The sequence below is a fragment of the Strigops habroptila genome, chromosome 6 (genome assembly GCF_004027225.2).
Source record: "Strigops habroptila isolate Jane chromosome 6, bStrHab1.2.pri, whole genome shotgun sequence".
Lineage (NCBI taxonomy): Eukaryota > Metazoa > Chordata > Aves > Psittaciformes > Psittacidae > Strigops > Strigops habroptila.
Window position 1 is genome coordinate 46,051,999 of NC_044282.2, and position 24,900 is coordinate 46,076,898.

At 40.2% G+C, this 24,900-nt stretch overlaps 1 protein-coding gene across 6 annotated transcripts in view; it reads left to right on the forward strand.

Annotated features, from left to right (window-relative positions):
• Positions 1–13,747, forward strand: part of RNF144A (ring finger protein 144A) — an 80,242-nt gene extending 66,495 nt beyond the window's left edge. For all 6 annotated transcript variants that reach the window (XM_030489884.1, XM_030489887.1, XM_030489886.1 and 3 more), the window contains 6 exons: positions 1,084–1,188; positions 1,342–1,402; positions 2,481–2,688; positions 4,458–4,605; positions 5,902–5,991; positions 9,048–13,747. In XM_030489884.1, the coding sequence (XP_030345744.1) occupies positions 1,084–1,188; positions 1,342–1,402; positions 2,481–2,688; positions 4,458–4,605; positions 5,902–5,991; positions 9,048–9,179 (744 nt within the window). In that variant the 3' untranslated portion in view covers positions 9,180–13,747. The remainder of the gene's footprint in view (positions 1–1,083; positions 1,189–1,341; positions 1,403–2,480; positions 2,689–4,457; positions 4,606–5,901; positions 5,992–9,047) is intronic.
• Positions 13,748–24,900: the final 11,153 nt, after the last annotated feature.

The window sequence follows — 24,900 nt, forward strand, 5'->3', positions numbered from 1 at the left end:
CCAATGTATAGAGGTGATGGCCATGCTGGAAGCACAAACCAGACCAGTTTCATGATCAATGAGTCTATTGTATTACAAGTCATTACCATGAAGTACAGTGAAACAAGAACCTTAGCCCAGGCCCCCCAGCCGATAAACACTAAAACAGCAAATAGTGGCTGTAAGTAAGGTACAACATGCTGAAACTCTGAGATCAAGCGCAACAAGTCTGAGCGCCAAATAATCACCATTGTGACGAGTAGTAACAATGAATGCTTATCACAAATATGATTAAACACACTCTGGTCAGATCTGTCGTTATCTCAACCTTTCGTGCCCCACGTTGGGCGCCAAAAAGAACTGTCGTGGTTTGAGCCCAGCCGGTAACTCAGAACCACACAGCCGCTCGCTCACTCCGCCCCTCCCCCCTTCTTCCTCCCCCCGCTCCCGGAGGGATGGGGAGGAGAATGGGAAGAATGTAACTCCCACGGGTTGAGATAAGAGCAGTCCCGCAACTAAGGTATAATACAAAACCACTACTGCTACCACCAATGATAATAACGATTAGTGAAATAACAAAGGGAGAGGATACAATTGCTCACCACCCGCCGACCGATACCCAGCCCGACCCGAGCAGTGATCAGGCCTTCCGGGTAACTCCCCCCGGTTTATATACTGGGCATGACGTGCTGTGGTATGGAATACCCCTTTGGCTAGTTTGGGTCAGGTGTCCTGTCTCTGCTTCCGCCCGGCTTCCCCTCCTCCCTGGCAACGCATGAGACTGAGAAAGTCCTTGGTTGGAATAAACATTACTTAGCAACAACTAAAAACATCAGTGTTATCAGCGTTGTTCCCAGGCTGAAAGTTAAAAAACACAGCACTGCACCAGCTACTAAGAAGGAGAAAAATGACTGCTATAGCTGAACCCAGGACATCTATTTAAAGGCATAACTGTGGCAAAAGCTGTGAGCATGGCCCATGGCTGTGAAAGGGGACAGTAGTATTTGTATTTTCAAAGAATTCTCATTTCAAAGGAAAGCTGTTAAAATAGCGACTGGTTTATTCTTGGTAGGATTGTTAACTCAGTCTTTGGCTTTCTTACAGTGCCTAAAACAGTATGTGGAGCTTTTGATCAAAGAAGGTCTAGAAACAGCAATCAGTTGCCCTGATGCTGCCTGCCCAAAGCGAGGTCATCTGCAAGAAAATGAGGTACGCTTTTACTGCAAGTCTTACAGCTGCCATTGTTGCCAACATACATTTTTAATACCCTCTAAATGTCACGTATTTTGTCTCCATTTGTTGAAAATACCTTAGATTATTGCTGTTCCTAATTGGAAATTTGTCTTTTCCTTTGTTCAACAGATTGAGTGCATGGTTGCGTCAGAAATCATGCAAAGGTATAAGAAGCTACAGTTTGAAAGAGGTAACACATGTAACGCTACCCATTGCAAGGCTGTGAGAATGGTATATCACTCCAGAACGATCCCATAGATCAGAGTCTGGCTCTGCACATGCTCATGCAGTAGCATTATGCATTAATCATTTGGTCATCGCAAAACAAAGCAACAACAACAAAACACTGAAAAACCCACAAACAACCCCAACAAAAGAACCCTAAAATTGATTCTGTTCTTGACTGCATGATTCCCAGAACTGCAACATTCTGAGATTGAATTAAGGAAGGAAAATTGCTGTGTATTATATTGCTCTGTAAGGGAGGGAGTGACTTCTATTTTGAGTTTTGCTGTTTAAGTTGATGACCAGTACTCCAGGGGCTGGGGGGGTAGACTGACCCCTTTTATGGAGCCGCGGTTATCCCCTGTGATGCCATCTGGTGCAGAATTACTAGGCACTTCTTTGTGAAATAACATGAACCTTGTTAATTTTTATGAGGGTATAAGCTGACTGTGTGCCTATGGGGATATGGAACTGTATGGCTGATGAGAACTTACAGTAAGGTTTGCTGAGGGCAGGACCCAGCCTAGAAGCCACTGAAGTCATTGGTAGGTTTTTATTGACATCAGTGGGCTTTGAAACATGTAATGACTTGCCAGTATGCAGCCTCCAAGAAAGGGCTGCAATTTTAATAGTCTTATGCTGTTGTTAATCACATGGTTACATTAGGGCAGAAGCCAACTTGAAATAGAGTCCTAATGGGCAAGGCACTGTAAAAACACTTTCTGATGGGTTATACCTGCATAGTATATGCTCTGTTTAACTTGAGATACAACTGAAGAAAAATGCAACATCTTATTCTCAGAGCAAGTTTAGTTCAGTGAACGAAAGTGGGCAATTCAAACTCGGGAAACTCAGTTCAGTTTGGTGCCTGTTTGCAAAGCCGGCCAGATTTATGTCTTCAGCGGGTAGCATAAATTAAAGGGTTTCTTTTGAAAATGTGTGTCTTCAAATGCCCTGCCAGTCAACCTTAGCTGGATTATATTGTTATAGAAGGCTGGTCTTGTAACCACCGCTGAATTTTGTTCTTTTATGTCCCTTTGCAGAAGTGCTTTTGGATCCATGTCGGACTTGGTGTCCGTCCTCTACTTGCCAGGCAGTTTGCCAGCTCCAGGAATCAAGCCCACAGGACCCCCAGCTGGTCCAGTGCAAAGCCTGCGACATTGAGTTCTGCTCTGCTTGCAAATCTAATTGGCATCCAGGTCAAGGCTGTCAAGAGAACATGCCAATCTCTTTTCTTCCAGGAGAAACAAGGTAAAGTATTGCAAAAGATCAGTCATTTAGAAACAGAACACTCCATCTTTGAACAAACTGGAATATGAATAGTAAAGAGGCATTTCCCTGATACTTTGTTTTAAAGCCACTTCCTTCACTTAGTCATTCCTGTTCTTTTAATGCTGTATTCCAAAATTGGATAGCTCTTGGCAGCCTCACTCCTTGCCACCATTCCCAGCAAAACACTTAAGGAGCTGCTTCAGCCTTTGCCCTTTTGCCCCAGTGGGAAAAATACAACATCCAGGCAGCTCATGAGCTTCCCTTCAGAGAAGATCTTGCTGCTGCTATTCTGGACAGCATGAAGGTTGGTAACATCATGCCAGACAGTGATTTTTTTTAGGATACCCTGTCAATCGTCCTAACTGCTGCGTATTTGGCCAATGATCTTAAGTTCCATTTCAAGCCGTTTCCAGTGGCATACTGAAGCCAGTGAGTAAGAAAGGTCATTGTGCATGTGGACCACATAATATCTGGGCTTGGCCAGCCTTGGACTTAGCTATTCATAACTTGCCTTCTTTCAAGCTTTGCTGTAACAGATGACTAACTATGATGATGTCATGATGTGTTCTTGGTCAAATGTAGTAACTTTTGCACATGCTTTTTGTGTGTGCTTGACCAGAACTGCAGCTCACTAAACTTCGTGGCAAGGTAAAAATCTGTTTTCCTTAGTGTTTTGGTTGCTTTCAGGTTTTATTTCACACTTCATTTTTTACTCCATGAAGTTTATTTTTCCATTATTTTAGAGCATAATGTGCCATTAGCATTTTGTGCTACTGTGTGTTTGGAGTTTCATATACAGTTTATGGCTTCAAAGCATTTTTCTGTAATACAGTTGCCTGTAGTGTGATCAACAAGTGTGTGTCCTTTTATCCTGCCACTGGGCAAAGCAATCAATCAAGGGTCATTCCTGTTTTCCAGCAAATTATTGCTTCCTCATCAGTCGTTCTTGTATCTCCCACTGGCAGTAGCTGCTGGAAGTGTCATTTGTTAAGGTACATTTTGGTTGTTAGTGTGCAAAAATCTGCATATGGTAGAAAGATACTCAAGGGAAATAAATGTTCTTCCAGTGTTTCCACATTCCTCTGTGTTGTGCCCACTGTATGAGAGAACGTCCTATGGTTTTGCACAGTCATGCAAGATGAGGAGAAGCGGTGCTGACCCTAACTCATGAACAGTGGCTGGTTAGGATAGTGCTAGAGACAAAGAGATCAACTCTGAAAGAACAGCATGCTCTCCAAACCTCATGATTCCCCATATGGAGGGAAATTCCTAGGGAGGATCCTCAAGGAGACAGGCAATCTATCTCTGGCGCCCCAGTCTGAAGGAATGTGGTCTGGGCTTGCTTTGTCATTCAGGGACTACTTCCTCTTCTGAGGAACAAAGGAGGAAAACGATCTAGACATACAAAGCATTTAGGTGTGAACAGGAGAAAGCTGTCTTAATATCTATTACTATCAATAGATAACAAAAACAGTTGGTAAACTATGCGGTAAAGAAAATGTCCTGAATGTTACATAGGCACTGTAGTTACTAAACATTTTTTTCTTGAGATATGTTTGAAAAATGGAGTATAGCCAAAATAGCTAATTAGTAAAAGTGAGTTCAATACCTGGATCTCTAGTAATTTCTCTTTTTTTTTTTTTTTTTTAAATGAAAAAGTAGGCTCACCTTCTTAGTACAGTTCTTACATGTTCTTCTCTAAACTGGCACAGCCACACATCTTACTAATTTCTCATTCTGTCCCACAGTTCAGTTTTTAAAATGGAAGAAGATGATGCCCCAATCAAACGCTGTCCAAAGTGTAAAGTTTACATTGAACGAGATGAAGGCTGTGCCCAAATGATGTGTAAGAACTGCAAACATGCTTTTTGCTGGTACTGCCTGGAATCTCTTGATGTGAGTACATGCCATGCACTCTGGTTCTCAGAATCTTAGAAGTTCATTGCTTTGCCATCCAGCTGTCTTGTTAATCAGTTAAACAGTAGTTCACTAGCTTCTGCCCAACTTGGTGGACTGCAACCTACCAAAGCTGATTCTGGTAATTTGATAGGATTTCTATGGTCTGTTTTACTTGTCTGACCTGTGTGATCTTAGCATTTTGCCTATGTGAGTCAGTAAATAGTTATGAAAAAATAAAATTTTATGAAAATATTCTGTTTGCAATCTTTGCGTGGAAACTAACATGGAGGAGAGGTATTGCCTTTTTTTTTTCTTTCTTTTTTTTGCTTTATATTACTTCACTTAGTAATGACTTTCCAGTGTTCCTCTTCGTGAAGGAGTTACCGGGTAAGCATAGCAATGTTCTTAGTCTGTGGAAGTTTAACAGACAAACTCTAGATTTGGTGCGTCACAATGCAGGAGACTAGCAGTCAGATTTGTTTACTGTTCATTGTATTCTGTGGGACAAGAAATAGATCTGACATATGAAAAAGAATACAGTGTTCTAGCATCAGGAATTTGTCAGTCTATAAGCTGCTGCTGTCATATGTTTACGTTATTTTAAAAATCAGCCTGTTATCATGCCCAAGGATCAGCGTATATACAACATACAGCATCTGTTTCCATGCCATCTGTTTTATATTACAACATTGTTAACAATAGCAAAGGAAATGTTTTAGGCTCCTGAAAGCTATTCAGATCCTGTGGTTGTCCCATTTGAATGCTTTACTAACGGTCCTTAAGTCTCAGGCTTCTTACATGCTCAGTTAAAAAACGGCGTTCCATTGGTACTAGGCCTGCTATCTTGGCTGGTTTGTAAAAGGTCAGATAGGGACATAATTTATCAAAATTCTGTATTACCCTTTTCTTCTTCCAACTTTGGAAAGTCTGCGGTACAAGTATTCCTTTTCTTTTGCCCTTTCTGTGTGTGTGCAAGATATATGCAGTGGTCGGTTTATCTTCTTGGATCCTCTTGCTAAACTCCATGCTAGCATTTAAATATGCAGCTTGAGAGCCTTTGGGAGAAGAATTCATTGTAGATCTATAACACTTGCTAAGCAAACCTGTTTGTGAAGACACTTTAACTGTAAACAAAGCACTTTGGAAAGGTTGGACCTGGCCATATCCACTTTACTAAGCTTGTATCTTCCTATGCAATTCCTGGTTATAAGTTCTTAGGAAATAATGCTTTATAACTTGAAGAAGAGTTTGTACTTCTATTTATTGTCTACTTTTTCATTTAATATTTTGTAGGATGATTTTCTTCTTATACATTACGACAAAGGACCTTGTCGAAACAAGCTGGGCCACTCCAGGGCATCAGTTATTTGGCACAGAACACAGGTAAAGCTCAGATCTTCAAAAGCTCTTTACAGGTCTACTACTGTCATAGTGCCTTCCTTTGCCATACTCATTTTAATGCCTTTGGATAAATTTCTTGTGCCAAATGGTAACTGATTTTCATAGCAGCTCTGAAGAGGGCAATAGCTTAGAGAGGTTAGCTATCCCAGAGAGGACAGTCCTTGGCAGAAAGCGACTGAGAACTAGAAAGGGTATGTTTGCAGAGCCAGTTAAGTGCCAATCCAGATATGTTGTCAGTAAACCTGGAGGATGAACTAGGTTGCCACCATCCATATTATTAACAGGAAGCTCATCATGCAAGGGATCTTTAGCTCCAGATCCAGAACTGGAAATGAATTAGCCCAAGTATGCTAGGTATCTTGTTATGGACTCCACTTGACTCATTCAATTAAGTTGGATAGAAGGTAACCCCCTGAGTTATCAGTAGTTGCAAACACAGATTCAAACTGACAGAGTGTGGGGATACTTCTTGTAGTCTAGATCCAGTTTTGCTGGACCCAGCATGAATGCTGGTAATGAAAGAGCTCTCTGCACTGCTTTCTATGCATAAAATGTAAATGCCAGTGTGTGACTTGGTCCAATCTACTGCCTTCATAGTCACTTCAGAGATACAGGGACATCTGGATATCTGAGTCATCTCTTCCTAAATTAACTGTGTGCTAGTAAAAAGCTACCTTAGCTTGAGATGAAGTGCTTTGCTTGAAGGACAGATTTCTTTCCATTTGAGTGTACATGCCAAGTCCAGAGAATAAACTCCCAAGTCTGGACAAACAGCTAGACCGAAATAAAAGGTGAAGGATTGCACTCCTCTCCCTCTACGTATGCCCCTGAGTGCTGAGCAATGGACTGGGTTTTGCTTGGTTTACCCAATGGTATCTTAGGAAGTGTGTGGCTACATAAGCTTTTTTAATATATCTGTAATATGAGGTGATTAATCTGGTATTTGGAGTCTGTTCTTAGCCACAGCAGTTAGTGCATATATGTTTGATAGGCAGTATATTTGATGTTTTGGTCATTGTTAAGAAAGGGATAATTCTTTACCAATCAGGATATAATTCTGCTAAACCGACTAAAGCTAAATCAACATTGCAATTGTTTCCTTATGTTAAGTTTCTTTGAGTATTTATCCAAGGCAAACTGAAGTGAGCCTTTGGTTTGTTGTTTGTGGATAAAAAAAATATTTGTTTTGGCCAGAGGGAATGGCTTGATGCTGAGTAGGGCAGCAACTTCTTCAGAAGCAACAAAACTGAGTAGAAAATAAGTAATACTCAGCAAGCAGTTTTATTTAAAAAAGAAACAAATAAAAACCCCACCAAAAACCCCCAAATAAACAAAACCAACACCCCGCAACAAATAAAATGAAAGTTAATGAATTCTTAGATGATATATTGAGGCTGAAAGGAAGGTGTAAATAGGTATCTCATAAAAATTACCAGTAGTCAGTCTGGTCCACTGGATTGCTAACTTCCAGCTTGGCTCTGTCTGACCAGTGCACTCTTAGCCCAGGCTGCAAAGAGCTAGATAAGAGCATGCTGTCTCCAAAAAGCAGTATAGCAATAGTTGCAGCTCACAGCTTGTAAAGGAGATGAGAATTTAGCTCTGGTTTATGTCTGTAGTAAATAAATGCAGAGATTAGTAAATGGAAGTTGCATCAGATTGTCAGCACCTCCAAAAGAAAGAATGAGTAATGAAACGTGCACACCTCTGAAGCTGAAAAAGAAATTGCTTTTGGCAAGAAAAAAACATTCTAGGAAGAGGAAGTTTGAGCTCCTTATCCCTGGACAGGAAAAAGCCAAAATTGAAAGAATTTGGCTAGTAGGAGGCAGCAGTGACTGCTGTCCCACAGCGCCATCTCTCGCAGCCGGCCTTTCCTCTCAGCCCTTGTCCAAAAATCCCTGGATAGCGGAATTGAAAAAAGAAATACATAGTAATCAGAACGAGAAATTGTCCGTGGCCGGCAAAAATACTAGTAAATCATTCCATCTATACCATGGCTAATCAAATATTTGCCAGTTAATTGAAGTGGCATATCTAGCCCTGGCTAGAAGAATTCTTAATGAGTACTGCATTCTAATTTCATTTTGCCTTCTGTTGGGAGGTTTTGCAGGCAGATTAGCATTCCACTCCTGACTTCATTATTCAAAATTATTCACAGACACTCTCGTGAATAAATCTAAATTATTTTCTTAAATAATTTGGGGGCATATTGTTGCGGCATTACTCTTACAGTTGCCTGTGACATATGGGAAACTTCCTCAGGCAATGAACCTCAACTTCAATTTTTTTAAGTCGTTTTCCAAATTTAAACACTGTGGAAACTAATAGAGTTTGGCACTGACAGGGTGGGTGGGTCTGTGGTCCTCTGCCTATGCTGGGAAGAGAGTGATCAATAAATGTCAGTGAAAGAAAAATGCTTTTAGATGGAGTTAGGTCATGTCCTCTGAAGCAGCAGGATGAGCTCAGGTCTGACTGCAAAAAGCCATTGCATATGCAGAGTCCTCCTATAGTGTTTGTAATCGGTGGTTGAGATTCCCAAGTTTGTGTTCCTGCTGGTGGGAAACTTGTGGGAGTATTCCCATATCTCTGTGATACGGGAACACAAAAACCTTTGGAGCTTTCACCAGCAAAAAAGGGAGCACTCTGAAGTGAGAGCCTCTAATTCTCTTGTAGTCTTGATCCTGACATTTAGTATTTAAGTTTGATCAAGAAGAAAGTATCTAGTTGGTTGCTTCATTAGTTGTTTGAGATATAGCAAAACTCAAAAAGGCAAATAACCATCTGCATCACTTTGTGTGATGGAACTGAGTTGTGTGGCATGGTTCTGGCTGGAAGAAAGAAACATAAACATTCGCTCTGATTTCACTCGTGGTTACTGATCACAGGAGCTGATTGTAGCATACACCTGGGGGGAAGTCCTGGCTTTGGTAAGGTCAATGGCATTTGCTGAGATCTTTTTGAAGGACACTGATGATGCGCTGGTGTCAGCAGAATTTAGACAACTGCTATCGCTAACACAATGCTATTCCTTTCTCTTGCAGGTGGTAGGAATTTTTGCAGGATTTGGTCTTCTACTTTTGGTGGCCTCCCCTTTCCTTCTTCTTGCTACACCATTTGTTCTGTGCTGCAAGTGCAAATGTAATAAAGGGGATGATGACCCTCTACCTACCTAGACTGAGAAGATTGGCTTCATCACAACATGTATTTTGATTTTGTTATTGCTGTTGATGTTTCCGTCTTGCCCTTACATTGCTGTAGCCTTACTTTCCCCATTCTGCTTTTCATTGACACACAGTCTTGGTTCCAGAAACTGTTGTTACTACTGTTGCATAGATCGATCAATAATAGACAAGGAGGGTAATGGAAGGCAAGATTGGTGCTAAAGGGAGTCCATGGGTAGCTATCTGAAATTAAGAGGTGATAATGCTAAAAATAATGCAAAAAGTTTCTGCTGCCCTGCTGGTGGACTGGGAAGTGTACAAATGATATCAGCAAAACAAGCTGAAAATGCATACAAATCTAACCTTCTGCATATCTGTTCATTTCCAAATTTGGTGTCTTATTCCTGTATATATTTAAGTTGCCGATTATTTAAATCAGTTAACTTAGTGTGACTTTTACTGTGTTTACTACGCATCTGTTTTTGTTAAAGCCATCAGAATATCCTTTTTAGTACCTATTTTTTCAAGTATAAGAAAATTAATAAGGTGCATATAGGCCATCCTATGCCTTTCTCCAAATTTGGGGAGGGTTAGAGGGACAAGGTTGGTCCTGTTGCCTTCCAGAAATTTTATGAAGTCTTATAAGAAATTTGTTAGATTGAAAGCTACATTTTAAAAATTAATTGATGAAGCTGAAAGGTTGAGTGGTGACACAAACCTACTGTCTAATCACAGTTCTTTTAAAAATGCATTGATGGTATTGATTACCACTGGACCACTAGTGTTTTTCTGAATTGTTATTTTTTGCTGTCGTTTATGGTTCTGCTACACTTACAGGGCTACATAACTTCTAATGCAGGTATCTTAATCTTTTTATATAGAGAGAGATATATATAATCCTATTTAAACCAAATGTGTAAATAGATGTCCTATTGAAGTATTTTGGAAGTTCAAGATTGCTTCTGTCTTTAGGGTAATTATTAAAAAATACAGGACTAACTTTACTATTTAGACTCTTGCGTTATCAATGAACCTTTCCTTTTAAGTATAAAAATGTAGCAGGGTTATCCCTGTAGTTAATAATAAAAATGCCTGGGATATTTGTGGAAGTAGTACTTTACATTTAAACTATTTAGCCCGTTTTCAGAGTTAATATTGTATGATGTATGGTGTGTGCTGTTAATAACAATACTGTGATGAAACAGTTTTTATTTGAAAAGTAATCACTTAATTTGATAGTTTTGCGGCATTCACAGTGCTGTGTTTCCAGGGTAGTAAAGCGTGCTAGTGAACATCCTATTAATCATTGTAGTTTCTCTTTAAGAATGTTTTGTTGAAAACCATTTTCCTCTGATTTCAAAAGCCTACAAGGATTTGACTAATAACTTCTTGCCATGAAATATGAAGCACCTGAATGTGTATGTCTGTGTGTATTACTGAAGGAAAATATGCTTCTGAATGGCTCATGGACTGAAGTTTGACTGTGTATTTTTCATCATTATTTATTTCTGTGCATTATTAATGTACTGAGATGGATAAATAGCCAGGATAAATTTGCACTGAAAATGTATTAAGACCCTTAAATGCAACTGCTTCTGGCTGCTGCCACAGGCTGGGAATATGTTTTCACAGCTCAAGCATAAGGAAATGACTCCTTTCTTTGTTATCTTTTTTTTATACTGTCTATCTGTTAAATAAAAAGACTGCAGGGTACAATTTTGAAAAGGGCCACTGTCTTTTTATAAAGCTACTCTTGAATTCCTTCTCCTCCCCCTTCTGGCAAGTTTAATAATATCCAAATTCAAACCGTGTCTAACCACAGATTTTATTTTCGGGAGCTGAAGGTTATCTTCAGTTTGCTTCTTTGGCTTGGTTTTAATGAGCGAAGAAAAAGGATAGCTGGTTTACAGCAAGTCTTACCTCCTTGTGATATCTTCAGATTGTTTATGGCAGTGCACAGTTCAGACCTTTTGTTATCAGAGTGTTTTTAGTATTTTAGCTATCTTTGTTATTAAAAATTGCTCAGTTGTTCAAAATATCTGTAGGAAGTCTGGGTAGTGCATTCGATCACTGATTGGCAGCCCCCAAGGAGTGTGTGAAGCACTGCTGAGGTCAGTGGGCAGTGAAGTGGTTATCTCACTCTGAATCTGGCAGCAGCTCAGTCCATCTCCCCAGAGGTACCCTAAGCCGAGCACCTGGGTTGTCCTGAGTTATAGCTTCAATGTGCAGAAGTAATGGAAACCCTTCTGCGAAAGACAGCTTCCTGCAGGTAAGCTACAACTATGGCCTTTCATCCTTGGCCCCGTAATTCTGTTTAACTGGAGAAAAACAAAATGGACAACAGGACATAAAAATTTCATGGGTTGTTGGTTTTCTAATTGGGAGCACTGAGGGATTTGGCTGTATGTGGCAGTGGTTCTAATGGCTGCTTCTAGAACTGGGATGATAATAAACCGCAGAGGTGCAGTGGCCTGTTAGCAGTACTGGAGTGTCCTAGTATGAGGTTTATTTTCTCTGTGCCTTTCTTAGAGACAGCCTTTATGTGGCAATACAGCAAAACTTGAGTTTTCTATGGTACTGTGTGGCCAGTTAATAATCAATGTCAAAATTAGTGCATTTCTAGATTTAAAAAAGGAAAAAAAAAAAAAAAAGTCCTTTACAAGTACGTACATTTTTAAATAATAGTTTATAAGCAATGCTCACAGGTAACATATATAATCAGAAAACTATGTAATTCTGTCAGTATATCTCTGTCTCTGATCTCAACATACTTGAATTGCTACTGGAGATTTTTATGACATATCTCTTATTTCAAACCCTGGCTGTTGGGATAGACTATATGCCTACATATATTTACCAAATACCTAATAATTTCAGGTTTGCTAAATGTTATTCCATCTGTATTCTTCTCGGGGATTTTGTTTTGTTTTATTATTTGCTTTTTTAATGCTGATTTGTTTCCAAAGTAGCAACTGGCAGTGATGTATTGAGTTCAGGGTGTTTTTATGTTGCAGCTTATGTTGATAGTGTGACATTTAATACCCTGAAACTGAATTGTAAATACATTGTTTTAAACTCTGACATTTAAACCCCTGCCATGGAAAAGTGAATGTTTGTCTCTGCTGCTTTTCAGATGAAATTCTGTTACATCGGCTTTGGCTTTTTAGATTTTCACCAGAAAAATAAGATTCACTGCATGATTCTGTTGCGGTTTTATGGTTAAACTGTTATTTAGGTTTTTTGCATTTCTTAAATGTTGTTTTTAATGGAGTTTGTAACAGTACATCGTTTGCATGTTCTGTTGCGGTGAAGCAGTGTCATGTCTAGTGCGCGAGTGTGGAGTCCAGACTCCAGAGTTGCCTTTCATTAGCTGGGCTGAAGTCAGACCTGAGGGAGATCAGTAGCACAGCCTGCAAAGACTTCAATGGCCGTAGCATTGGGTTTTCCCCATCAAATATTGGACAAGTCACTTATCTCCTTTTATCTCAGTTTAACCATCTTTTAAATGGATGGGCCAATGTTTACCTACCTCACAGGAAGGCTGTGAGGGCAAATTCATTGGTTTTGAGTCTCTTCAAGATTCTGTGATGAAAGATTATATATAAATTGTTACTGCAGTTTTATGTTAGTATTTCAATTTTATTCATGTTGGCATTCATCCTGAAACCTCCTACTACTGACTTCAGCATGCCAAGAGTTTGGGATGCTTTCCCCCGCATACCAAGCAGCATGATCTTTCCTCAAATACTCTGGCTTATGAATTAGGCAAAATCCCAAATAAGAGCTGACTGAATCAACTTTCAGAATACAGTTGATATTCTGACATGCAGGAAACACAATCAAAAGTAGTGAAAAGCTCTCTTGTTTACAGAGCTAACAGGATAAAATATTCATAGATCAGATAAAGATAAAGTGCTTTTGATTTAAAATTGTTATGGGCAGGAAAAATGAAGTTTTGTGCATTTCATCTGTAGGCCTTTTACTCTGTAGGAATAAATATATTTAATACAGGCCATGTTCATCCCAGTGAGGTACAGCATGCAAAAAGCTTTGTGAAGGGTTGCTTTTTTTAAAAACCAAAGTTTGTACATTTCACATACATAATCTAAAATCCTGAGGAAAACAGTTAGAATACAGTTGTTGATGACAGTGACATTAAAGACATCAAAGAAGCCTGCATCAGCGCTTAATTGCTAATGCACTTATACTAAGTAAGGCATGCTGTTTGTGTTTAGAGCCCTGTGGTCTTCATTATTGCTTTGATTTGTGTATCTCTTATAAGAATTCCAGGAACATTAGGTACAGGTGTGTGGTACATAACTGAACCTTTCTCGATCATTTTATCATGGATGTATTTTAAACTTGTATAGGGATAAGCATGAAGGAGTCATGCATATGTATAGATAGTGTATTTGACCAGTGTAAAAATAGTTCTGTTGATGTATTTGAAATGTAAGTAAATTTTGTGCCACTAACACTGTGATGTATAAAAGAGCTGTTGAATGCCTTTTAATGTTGTTTTGTACTTTGAATCATATTGAAGAGTTTAATTTGTAATTTCAATAGATATTTTAAATGAATGTGTCTCCTGTGATTCTTCATAGTGACATTTCAGTGCTATACGTTCACTAAAGAAAAGTGCTTTTGTTATGATAGGACTCCCTATGCTTGTCTGCCCCTCGGTCCTTCAGAGCAAGCACAGCCTGCCAACTGGAGACCTCCTGCCTCCCTTCTGAGCATCACTGCAGTTTCCGATTCATCATCTCCCAGCTTAGCCGAAAGAGTGAATCTGGGTATCTCCGGAGCTAATTTGACCCACAGCTGGGGCTTTGGTCCAGCTCCTGTTACAGTCCACTGATACATACTCTAGCTGGGTGGGTGTGCTGCTCTGAGGATCACTGAGATGGGTGTATATTCTTGCATCACAGGTTGAAGTCTGGTGGAAGTGACTGCGAGCAGCTTGTATTCCCTTTGGTTTGGTGGTGTGGAAGTACAGCTTTTAAAAACAAAGCCCAGTCTCCTGACCAAGAGAGCATACATAACTCTCTTTGACAGCAGGAATTGGCTCTAAAGTTCTTGACTCCATCAATCGGTTCTTTGAATTTTGCCTGAACTGCATCTGAGGATGCAGTCTTTCCTTCAGTCCCCAGAGTTTCTCACTTGTTAGGATAATACAATTTGTCTGTACCCATACAAAAAGTGCAGGAACAATTTCTTCAAAAAATGGTATTATGCCTCTATGTGCTTTATACTTGGCAATTTAAGAAAAATCAAGGCCACTTAATAGCTGCTACTCAGTCATTCCTTCTTTCATTTTCATGGAGCGTAATGTTTTTTTCTCCGTAAGGGAAAGATCAGTTTAGACATTTTGTTCAATTAATTGGGCAGAAAATAGTTTATAAATGCTACAAGGGGGTTTGACCTATTCTAGGAAAAGATATTAACAAAGCAATCTCTCTGCTTTCTTCCTCTGCTCTCATAGTCTATTGCTTCCAATTAGGTATGTTTTGCTTTGCAGTTTTCTTTTAGAGAGAAGGATCATTTCTGAGTCAATTGCAATTATTAGTTTAGTAATGTTTAGCTCCTGGACATTTCCACCAGGTTCAGAGTACCTTGCCATAGAAGGATTTTCTTACCAGTGCCTTCAGCTGTGTGACTGGGTTTCTGCAGCACCAGTCTGTAATCAGAAAATCAAGCACTGCAGAAACTCTCAGTAATAGACTTCAGGGCCTCAACTGTTTAAAATTAGAGCGTTTAAGTTGAATTCTTACATGGCAAACTTCAAACTTAAATGGCAAATGTTCTGGTAAATAGTGTCCAGGATCATCTAGTCACCAGAGGTGACCCGCATCCATAGTAATAAGTTCTGCTAGGAGGGACCCCAGCCCCAGAATAACTCCTGAACTATACGTGGGCACTGAATGAGAGAGTTCAGGTCAAAATCATGCCAGTAACTGTCCTGTAAGAACAGATCCATTGAGACAATTGAATCCCACAGCACAAAACCACTGTGCTAGTTCTAGCATTCTGCTAGTTAAAATGGTACTAATAGAGATGTGGCTGTAGAAATTGAATTACATACACACACGTATATGGGCGTAGTGGTAGAGATTGCCACTGCCAACCTGAAAGCACAATGCATCCACTGCATTTTTGGTGTCTATTGGAGATCATCTAGGATGTTTCTCAGATTTTGTGCTGTGGGTACTTGCCCATTAAGCAGTGCATCTATAACAAGAGTCTTAATTTATGCAGGATATAAAGACACTGATGAAACTTTTGTTGATTTTGAAAATGAAAAGGCTATTTTGTACAAGGAAGCATTTGCAACCCAGACTCCGCACTCTAGGAACCGAGATTCAGCCTTGAATCTGACGCCATGTCACTATGAGGTTTGTCATAACATTCAGGTGTCTGGCTGACTGGTAGTCACATGTAGACACATGTCCTGGGTCTTTGGGACATTTCCCTTAATATACTATGCTGCTTACTAAGATAGTTGTCTAGGCAGCTTATCTTTCTTAGTCTCTCAAGATGCTTCTCAGGTGTGTTTCTTTTCCCCACCCACTTTGATGACTGAAGAAATCTATGGAGCTGTCTTTGTCCAGGCATATAACTTTTACATGGCTAAAAACAAATGAAAGAGTCATAGAGTGCCTACCACAAGTACTGCTTTCAGATACTAGGGCAGAACCTGGTGCAAATTAGAACCACGTTACTCTGCTCCCATACAGTGTTTCCAGATGAATGTGTGTATGTGTGTATGATGACTATAACTGAACGCATATGTGGCACATACACAAAATGTTTAGATGCTTTAAATCATACAAACCAACTCACACATGCAAGCAATGGAAATGCACTTCAGTTCTTTTGTGGTGTGTGTGCACAGGAGAGAACGATGTCAAGCTGTATGTGCTAACTGGTAATTTATTCCTGGTGTTCCTTGGTCACTTTTTTTTTTTGGGGGGGGGGGGAAAGCCCAAAATAAAATGAATACCACAATCAGTATATAAACTCTAAATTTAAACCTAGATCTGAAAGAAGAGAGCCCCTGGGAGTAAATTCTAGTGTCCGCAATGCCATTTTCTAAAATCTGAATGTAAATATGTGTGTCTTGCTGATGTGTAGTACTTCATTTTTATGCACAGCATGTCCTTAAAGGTCAGATGTGGCTTCTAGTCAGTGTAGCTTATATATGTCTAGAGGAAGAAGAAATTCTACTATGTAATTTTGTAGAGCAAGAAATCTGATCCTGGAGCAATGCAGATTGCCCATATTAAATAGATGGATAAAGGTTCCTGGATATTTTTTGTAGCTTTACATGGGAGAAAGTGTATTAGGAGAAGAGCTAAATCACGTCCTCATTCAAAACACTGCCTTTTTTTCCCCAAGTAGCTGGAGCTGGAAAAGCAAAAACAAATGCCTATAAATTGATTAAGTGGGACTCCATGTATGCTATGAATTCTGTGCTCAAAGCCCATTAAAATCGATTAGTCTTTCCATTACTTTCTGATGATTTACATTTCTGTAAATCAGATTTGCAATTTAGGTGAGCGATGAGCTCATCTTGCTGCGTAAGAGAGCGCTGTGACAGAGAACTCTGGTTTTCTGAGAGGGTTTTCTCTGCCAGTGGTTCGCTTCAATTGTCATGATCTGTTTTGTGTGACAGAATATAACAGACTGATTTTGGTGTGGACTATAATAGAAGAAAGTTCTATATGACTAAAGCAGAGTAAACATAGCACACTAATATAGCAGGTTCTATAGGTCTGACCTGCTGATACCAGTCTAAATTAAAGTCTGCGGGCTCAGCCATTCTTGAGATCTACACTGCTGTGTTTTATTCTTGAGAATGATTACAAACAAGCACAGTTTATTTTTTTCTCTTTGCTCCCTTGGGATGATGTTTTGGATTTTGGTGGGTGGCAGAAATGCTTGAGCTGCCTCAAAATCCTGAGGTTTCATTATATTTTGAGAATGGCACTGTCATCTTGTGGGAATAGCCACAGGAGAAATGCATGAGATATTGTGTGAGATTTCATTTTAAAACTGCCTTGGCAGATGAGCAAAATGCAGCATTTCTCTTTATTTTCATGCCCCAGTAATTAATAGTGTACTCATTTTGTTGAAGCCGCATGTAACTTCTATGATGGGTATAGGTCAAGCGAGGGATGCCCAAGATGTAATATGGATAACTTTTCTTGATGCATTAGAAAAGAACATGGAGAGGGTATTTTAAGCCCTTGCAGGGAGCGGTGGTGCTGTGAACCAGCAGGGTGCAGCCTCGGAACGCCATCGCAGGCAGCAAGTGCTGGCTTGCTTGGAGAAATCCCTTTTAACAAGGTTTCTATCTCAAGCTTTTAAAGTCTGTGCTTCCAAACCTCCACAGAGTTAATTGTAGTGATATCATGGCTAAAAATAACGATGTTATGATGGGCCTGCACACTCTGCTTGGGCTGTTCTTGTCTCTGAAAATTAACGTATTATTGCTTCTGTTCTCTAAGAGTATATAAATCTTTTCTGAAAGTGAAAAAGCCAAAGTATTTGAACCTCCAGAAAACTGATATACGCGTAGAGAAGCCTCAATCTGCAAATGTAAAATGAGAGGTGCAAACCAGAGGTTTCTTTCAAAATGCCATGTTCAGAGAGCGCTGACTAACCACACTGAGAGAAGGGGAACACTGCAAATCAGTTGGTTCAAAACAGATTAAGTATTGGCTAATAACATTGCATCTTCTCTATATTTTATAACTGACGGATGTTGTAACTGAGCCAAATTATTCTCTTCTCCCTTCCTACCCACGCCTGCTGTCGTATCTGTGTTCCTCAATACAGATGTTCAGCAGAAACAATGCAACTGTCCAAACAATAACTTTAACCATCCGTTTAGCAGTCAAGATGTTTGGCAGGGGAGACAAGCTGACAGGTGGTTGCTGTGAGTCCTTCTGCCTTTACCTCACTCTATTTATATATGTTCCAATGTTCATGTGTCTGCCTTTCCCCCCTCCAAGTGTATCTGACTAAAGCAAAGTGAAAAGTTAGTTTCTTATGTTTTTTTGTGGCCTACAGTTATGTTTCAAGATCCTGCCAACACTAACACAAACTCTTAACTTTTAAAGAAAGTATAATGTGCTGTCCTGGCTGCCACCATCTCCTGGCCAAACTTCCAGGGACTCCTGGGAAACTTCTGGTTCATGCCAGTTACAGCCTGTTAGGGATGTATTTGGAGCGTGTTTTTCAGCTGGATCCATTTTTCCTTTTCAGGACTTTGCAATTATGCAAAATGGTGCACTCAGGGGATTGGGGTAGTACAGCGTATCTTACCAGGCTGCTAATACTTTGCTCCAACCATATCACTGCATTTTGTTCAGCATATTGCCCCAGCCTTCAGCATTGGTCAGGCGGCTACAGACTGAGGAACTTCTCAGTGCAGGATGCCTCCAGCCTTTCAGCACTGCTTGCAACTCTTCTGTCTTCCCAGGAGCAGGGTATGGTTCTGGGTGCAGAGCAGCATTGTGTGTTGAAGAATGGCCCTTGGAAGATGCAAGTCTACAGGGGCTACTTCCCTGCTTCCCAGAGTAAGAAACTCAGAGCAGAGAAATCCAGAGCAGCAGAAGGGAGAAGCACTGAGAAAGAGCAGCTCTACCTATGCAATGAGACAGAAATGTAAATCTGGTGCTTAGTGCCATCACCTTTACCAGCACTTTTTATCCTTTCACTTGTGATCGTACGAAGTGCATCATTGCAGGTTCTGCAGCCAATTACTGGCATCTCCTTACAACTAAGACTTGGTAACAGAGGCAGAGGGGGTGTTGTAACTGGGTTAAAATGTGAAAGCCTTATGTGAAAGCTGAGTCAGGTTCTCCTTTGCTCTAAAACTGAGGCAACTAACCCAGACATTTTCTCTGCCATTTGTATGAGGAAACAAGCTGAACATGAAAAGCTACAGTACCTGCAAGCAGTATCCTTGGCCCTTTTAGAGACATCCCAGGGCTCCCTTGAGACTCCAAGTTCTGTGGGGTACAACCATCTCCTTTTGATTGCTTTTGCTGTTGTGCCTGAGAAAACCCCTTCTGACCCACAGGGTCTGGCCAGAGGCTGTGGCTGTGAGGAAAAGGAAACTGAGAAATGCCTGAGGTTCCAGCAACATCTGCTTTAAATCACAGGATACCTTAATGACCCTTCAGGACAGTCAGTACTTAAGGTCTTTAAACTTCTTGATTGCAACCTCAGACATATAGCCTGTCAACACAGCTCAAAAAGGTTATAACACTTCTTTTGGCTGGATGGACTATGACTTTCCTTATTCCAACTTGAATATAAAATTCACAGAGAAGCTCTAGCTGGCTATCCAGTGCCAGCAATGCAGCTGGGAGATGCCTGCCTGCCTGCCCTTTTGCTGCAGCTCGCAGCACTGTGGAGCACTCAGTGGAAATGTTCATGATTGTCTCTGCTCATAGATAATCATCTCCAAATATCAGTGATCATCTCCAGCAGCCCTGCAGAGACTACTGTGGTGTTCCCGGTGTCTTGCTTCAAGCAACAGTTATAGGTCTCAGTTGGGAGGCTGCATCGGGTGGGATTTGCCAATAAAACAACTAATGATGCCCCAGCAGAGGGGTTTTATGGCGCTTTATTTTTCTGAGTATTCAACAGGCACGTGTGAAACACTGTGAACTGTAAAAGCTCCTGGATACAGGGAGCACTCCACATGTTGGTAGGGGAAGGAAAACCTTTTCTGTTTACAGGAAAATATTACAATCTCTTTAAAACCATAAAAGCAGTCAGAACACAAGGTCCAAGAAGATTTCCATTATGCTCTAGAATATCTTGTATGTCCTTAGTGTAAAATAGGTATTTCCACCCCAAAGAACTTACCCGCTCCTAGCATCTCTGAAGAGCTACTGAAGACTCAACATAAGATTTGTGTGATGGATGTATGGGTTGTGTGCTGTGCCCTGGCTAATTGCTGCCCCTGAAGCAGCTGGGAGGGGGTGGCCATGGAGGAATATTAAATGAGGGTAGTCCACAAAGATTAGAAAAGGTGATAATCACTAGATTTGCCAGGAGTAGAATCAGGCGATTTAAGCAAACATCTCTGATTCATTGTTATTATAATTTCCTTCAACAAGCGAGACTTCAAAAGATACCTGGCATCCACCTCTCTTCCACTCTACAGAGGGGAAGACCTCTCTGGAATTACTACTGACTTTTGTTTCACTAAAATGGAGTTTTCTTGTTATTTTAAACATAAGAAACAAACCTCAAAATTCCAACAAGCTCTTGCGTGCTGCACAATGCCTGTCTTATTTCTTTTCATGTGTGGTGTCATGGCAACAGGAAGAATTCAAAATTAATTATAATCCAGGCAAGATGGCCTCTACTTTTTATGTTGGGTTTAGCCTGGCCTTGTGACTTGCTTTTTGCCAAAATATCCAGAGTGCTCTTTGCTACTTAGGATTTTTCTTTCTTTGATAAATAAATCTTGTGGTGACTAATTTGAATGTGTAGCAAGCTACCACTAAGAATTATGATTTAGGACTAACATAAGATATGAGACAAACAAGATTCAAAAGAAAAAGCAGAAAAAAGCTAGTAAGAGATTGACAGAAACAGATCTTGTTAAACTTTAGTAAACCCTGTGAGTAAAACATTCTTTTTAATGGGAACAGTTCAACGAACATTGCTGTTAACGATGTCTCTAAAAGATTTGATTTATGGGCTTAGTAATCAGGTAAGAGAATGTGTTTCATCTGAGAAGTATTCAGTACCTGCCTTGATGTGGTGATGCTTTAAGGTTAAAGACACTTTGATGGTACACAGAGAGAACTCAGTGAAAATTCAATTAGGCTTTCCAGCCTAATTTCACGTGCTCATTCAAATACAAAGTCTCAAATTCTTCATTTTTCTCTTCTGCTTTGCGTTGCTAAAGAGTGGTGTATTTCATGCATTTTCCAGTATAAAGGAATAAATTCAAGTTTTTAACCATTAGATAGCATTCTTACACCTGGAAAAACATCTCTGCAAATCTGTACCAGCAAGGCTATTTTGCAGTTCCACCTGCACATGAGCTGTGCATCCTGTGAAGAGACCGCAGCTGGCAGGAGGGCTTGCAAAGGCTGAGATTTCCCTGCAGCAGATTCTTGCAGCCTCTATTCTGTGCAACAAAGAAAAAACACCCATATGATGAATAAGAAACCCATTTATGAGGCAGCTTCCCAAAAATTGTGAGAGGTGTAAAGGCCTAAATCATAAAGAGAAAGGAAGTTCTGGATTCTTTATGTCCATCTATTGGCTTTTGAACTGTAAGCGTCCATATCTGCATGTTTTCATTCATTTAAAAAAGAAAACCAAGCCAAACAAACCAAAACCAAAACTGAGATTCAGCACGAGCTCCAAAAGTAGAGTTTCTGAATAAATAATAAATCCAACAAAGTGTTTCTTTTTTATTCTTTCATTTGTATGATGTTTTACATGCAGCTTATTTCCTTTGTGCCAAGTCAGTCCTGAAATACATGTTCCAGGTACCAGGTAGCCACAAAGAACCTACCATTGACTAAACAGGATATTCTATTTCTTTTTAAACAGAAGGAGAAATGCTAATTTTAATTATAATGGAAAGCTATATCCATCTGGGGGGGGGAGGGGGGGAAAGCTATGTTCAGGTGTTACTATGCATTTAGTTCTTGACTGAATGAAGAATGAAAGAGAAGACCTTGAGCTAAACTGATAATCCTTCAGCATTGAGGCACTAGGCAGCCCTGGAGGCTTGTGAACATCACTGTCATTCAAGTCTTTGCAAGCAGTCAGAGCCACTCGAAGGGCAATTTGACTGTAAATTTCTCTACCCTTATTTGCCTCTGTGGTCTCAACACAATTTCTACGAGTTTTTGCACAAGATGTACTGACGAAAGTGGAAGTTCCAGAAGATAATGCCAGTCCACACTTTGGCATCAGGGATTGGTGTTATTGCATAACTGATCTTTCAATATTGTGACTAATTTCTATGTCAGAACAACAGCTACTCATTGCAACAACTGAGGAAGAACATGTGGGAAAAGTAGCAACAAGCACTGAACAACACACTGACACATGTCCTGCAGGCAGAGTGTTGGAGAATTGATCCACCTACCAGATGTATGAGAGAAGCCCAGGCACCTTTCCCGTTTCCTCTTGTCTCCACATATGGAGCATCAAAGAGATGAACAAAGGCTGTTAACTGCATTTTTGAGGAAGGAAAGTTACTCAGTTCAACAGAAATATCTTCTCCAAGATTCAGGATGGAGATATTCTGGTGTGTGATAACACTTTAGGATTAGCTTTCTGAAGAAACCTAGGAGGCTGAAAGAGAGTAAGAGACAAGGAAGCAACCAGATTTACAAGTCTGCAATTACTCGGAGCAGTAGTGCTTTAGTTGTGGCTCTCTTTCCATGTTTTGTATCTGTACTGCCTGTAACCAGAACTGTTTATAGCCACAGATGATACAAGAGGATTTATAGCATCTGAATTGCTCTAGCATGTTTTCAGATAGTTCACCAATGACCACTGCCATTTACTTTGGTTATGATTTTAAGTGACTTCTTTGTTTCTTTTATGCACAGAGATAATGAGACCCAGGTTTTTTCCATATGGACTGACAAGCAAACAGTGATCAAGAGCATTGACATGTACCAGTAACCCCTCTCTCCCAGAAGCATGCTCCTAAATTGTCACTTCTGAAAAATGTGGTCCTAGTTAGAAAAACAGTGAGACTTTGGAAGCAGCTGAAGAGAGCCTGTGTGTTTAATCCATAGTTAACCAGGAGCGGGAAAGCAGTAGCATCCCAGTAACTTCCTGGATACGAGCAACGTTATGTCAGCTGAAAACTTGGCAGAGCAAATTCATAGTGGGGCAAGGAGAAAAGCTCAAAGAGTTAGGGAAGAGGCATCCAGTAGAGTACAAGAGGACACTGTATTTAATAAAAAAGGGAAACACACAGCAGTGTAAATAAAAAAACAACACCACCCTGCAAATACAAGTGAAATGAGAAAAAAACATCACCAAATGCAAATTAAGCAAGTGTAAAATGCTTGTGTGAAAAACTATACATACTTTATTTCATAGAATATCTGTGTAAAAGACTACTTTTACTGTGTTTGACAACTGTCTGTGTAGAAAAGTGCATGTTGGGGTTACTTTGCACCCTCTTTACAAATCTACTCAAGCTAGAATTGCTGGCAGAACTCTTGCCCTCAGTGGCAGCAGCTTTCCCACCTGGCTGAGCACAAACGGAGTTGCCTTCATTCAGCACTCCAGCCCAGGCCAGCAAAAAGGAAGCACTTTGCGTCTTCATACAGAGCAAGTTCAAGAACGAAACCTTGTGACACTGTAATTTTAGCATCTCATAGCTTAACATTTATGAAAAGTTGAAGAATGATGAAGCAGTTCCAAAGGTGTCCATGGGAAACTCTTCTCAACCATAGGGGGTAAAACTGGATGAAGTGAGTTTGGAAACTGAGAATTCGGCCTTGGCAGAAGGTGGACTAAAATCAGTGACTGGCACCCTTTCAAGGGTATTGTGCCAATCAGTATTTTTTCTGCCCAAATTAGAGGTTAAGCATGCTGGTAGGAAGCTGACGGGAGCCAGATGCACTGCTTTTCAGCCAGACAACATGCCATTGATGAGGGGTTCAAACCCCTCAGGAGAACTGCTGCGTCTCGTAAGAGCCGGACTTACAGATCCCAGACTGTGCTGGCCCTGCTGGCAGAGCCTGATGTCTTTCCAATAAATATGTCTGCGTATCACCTTTGCCACTTCAGTCTGGGGACTAGGATAGAGGTAGCAACAGTGCATATGTGTCTAAAAGAAATGGAAATTTGCAAGGCAGCCCTATTTCTTCAAAATCTTTCTCCCTCTCTTCCTTTTACATACATATATACAGATTCCCAGTATGTACATTTGGTGTGCTTCGTTTCTATTGCTCTGCAAAGTTATTCATTCATTCCTTTCACAGAGGTGTAGTTAGGAGCCCAAAACTGAGTTTCTCACCCTGATTCTTGCAGATTTTTATCTCACCCAAACTGGATGTCTACAAATTATATAGCTAGATAGCAGTCTCACATGTAATGAAAAGGAACGGTTACCTCCAGAGGGGGCTTATCTCACAAGTTACGTGAGATTTAGATTTGTCTCTAGGTTTGGTGTCTAAGAAGGTTGAGATGAACTGCTCACTGTATCAGTCCATTAGTGTTGAAGAAGCATGCAGTTGGTTTCCTATAACCCAAGACAGCTTGTCTGAAGGCTGGTATGGGCCTCTCCTCCAAAAGTCATTTAGGTCTTTCCTTCCCAAGAACCAACACTGGAGCTTGTGGAATACTTTTCCACAGGCTCAGTTAGCAGGCTATCAGAAGTTGCAGTCTGACATTAATAACTGTTAGCTGCTTAAAGTTCTTGGATAATTTTATTTCTGTTTTCTTTTGTGTGTTTGCTTTTGTGGGAATGGTTAGAGGGTTATGTTCCTGACTGTTTACTACAGAGGTTGGTTCCCATTCTGGTTTCTGAGCTGACCTCATATACTCGTTGTTTTCAAGTGTTATTTCTGTGGAGAAAGAAAGAAAGGAAAGAAAAAGAAAAAATAAAAAAAGAAGAAAAGTCTAGAAACCTTTTTGGGAAATGAAAACAGAGCGTTGCACACTCTGTGTTCTAGCAGTTGAAATCCTGAGGGAAGCACCTGATACTGGAGCAAGTGGA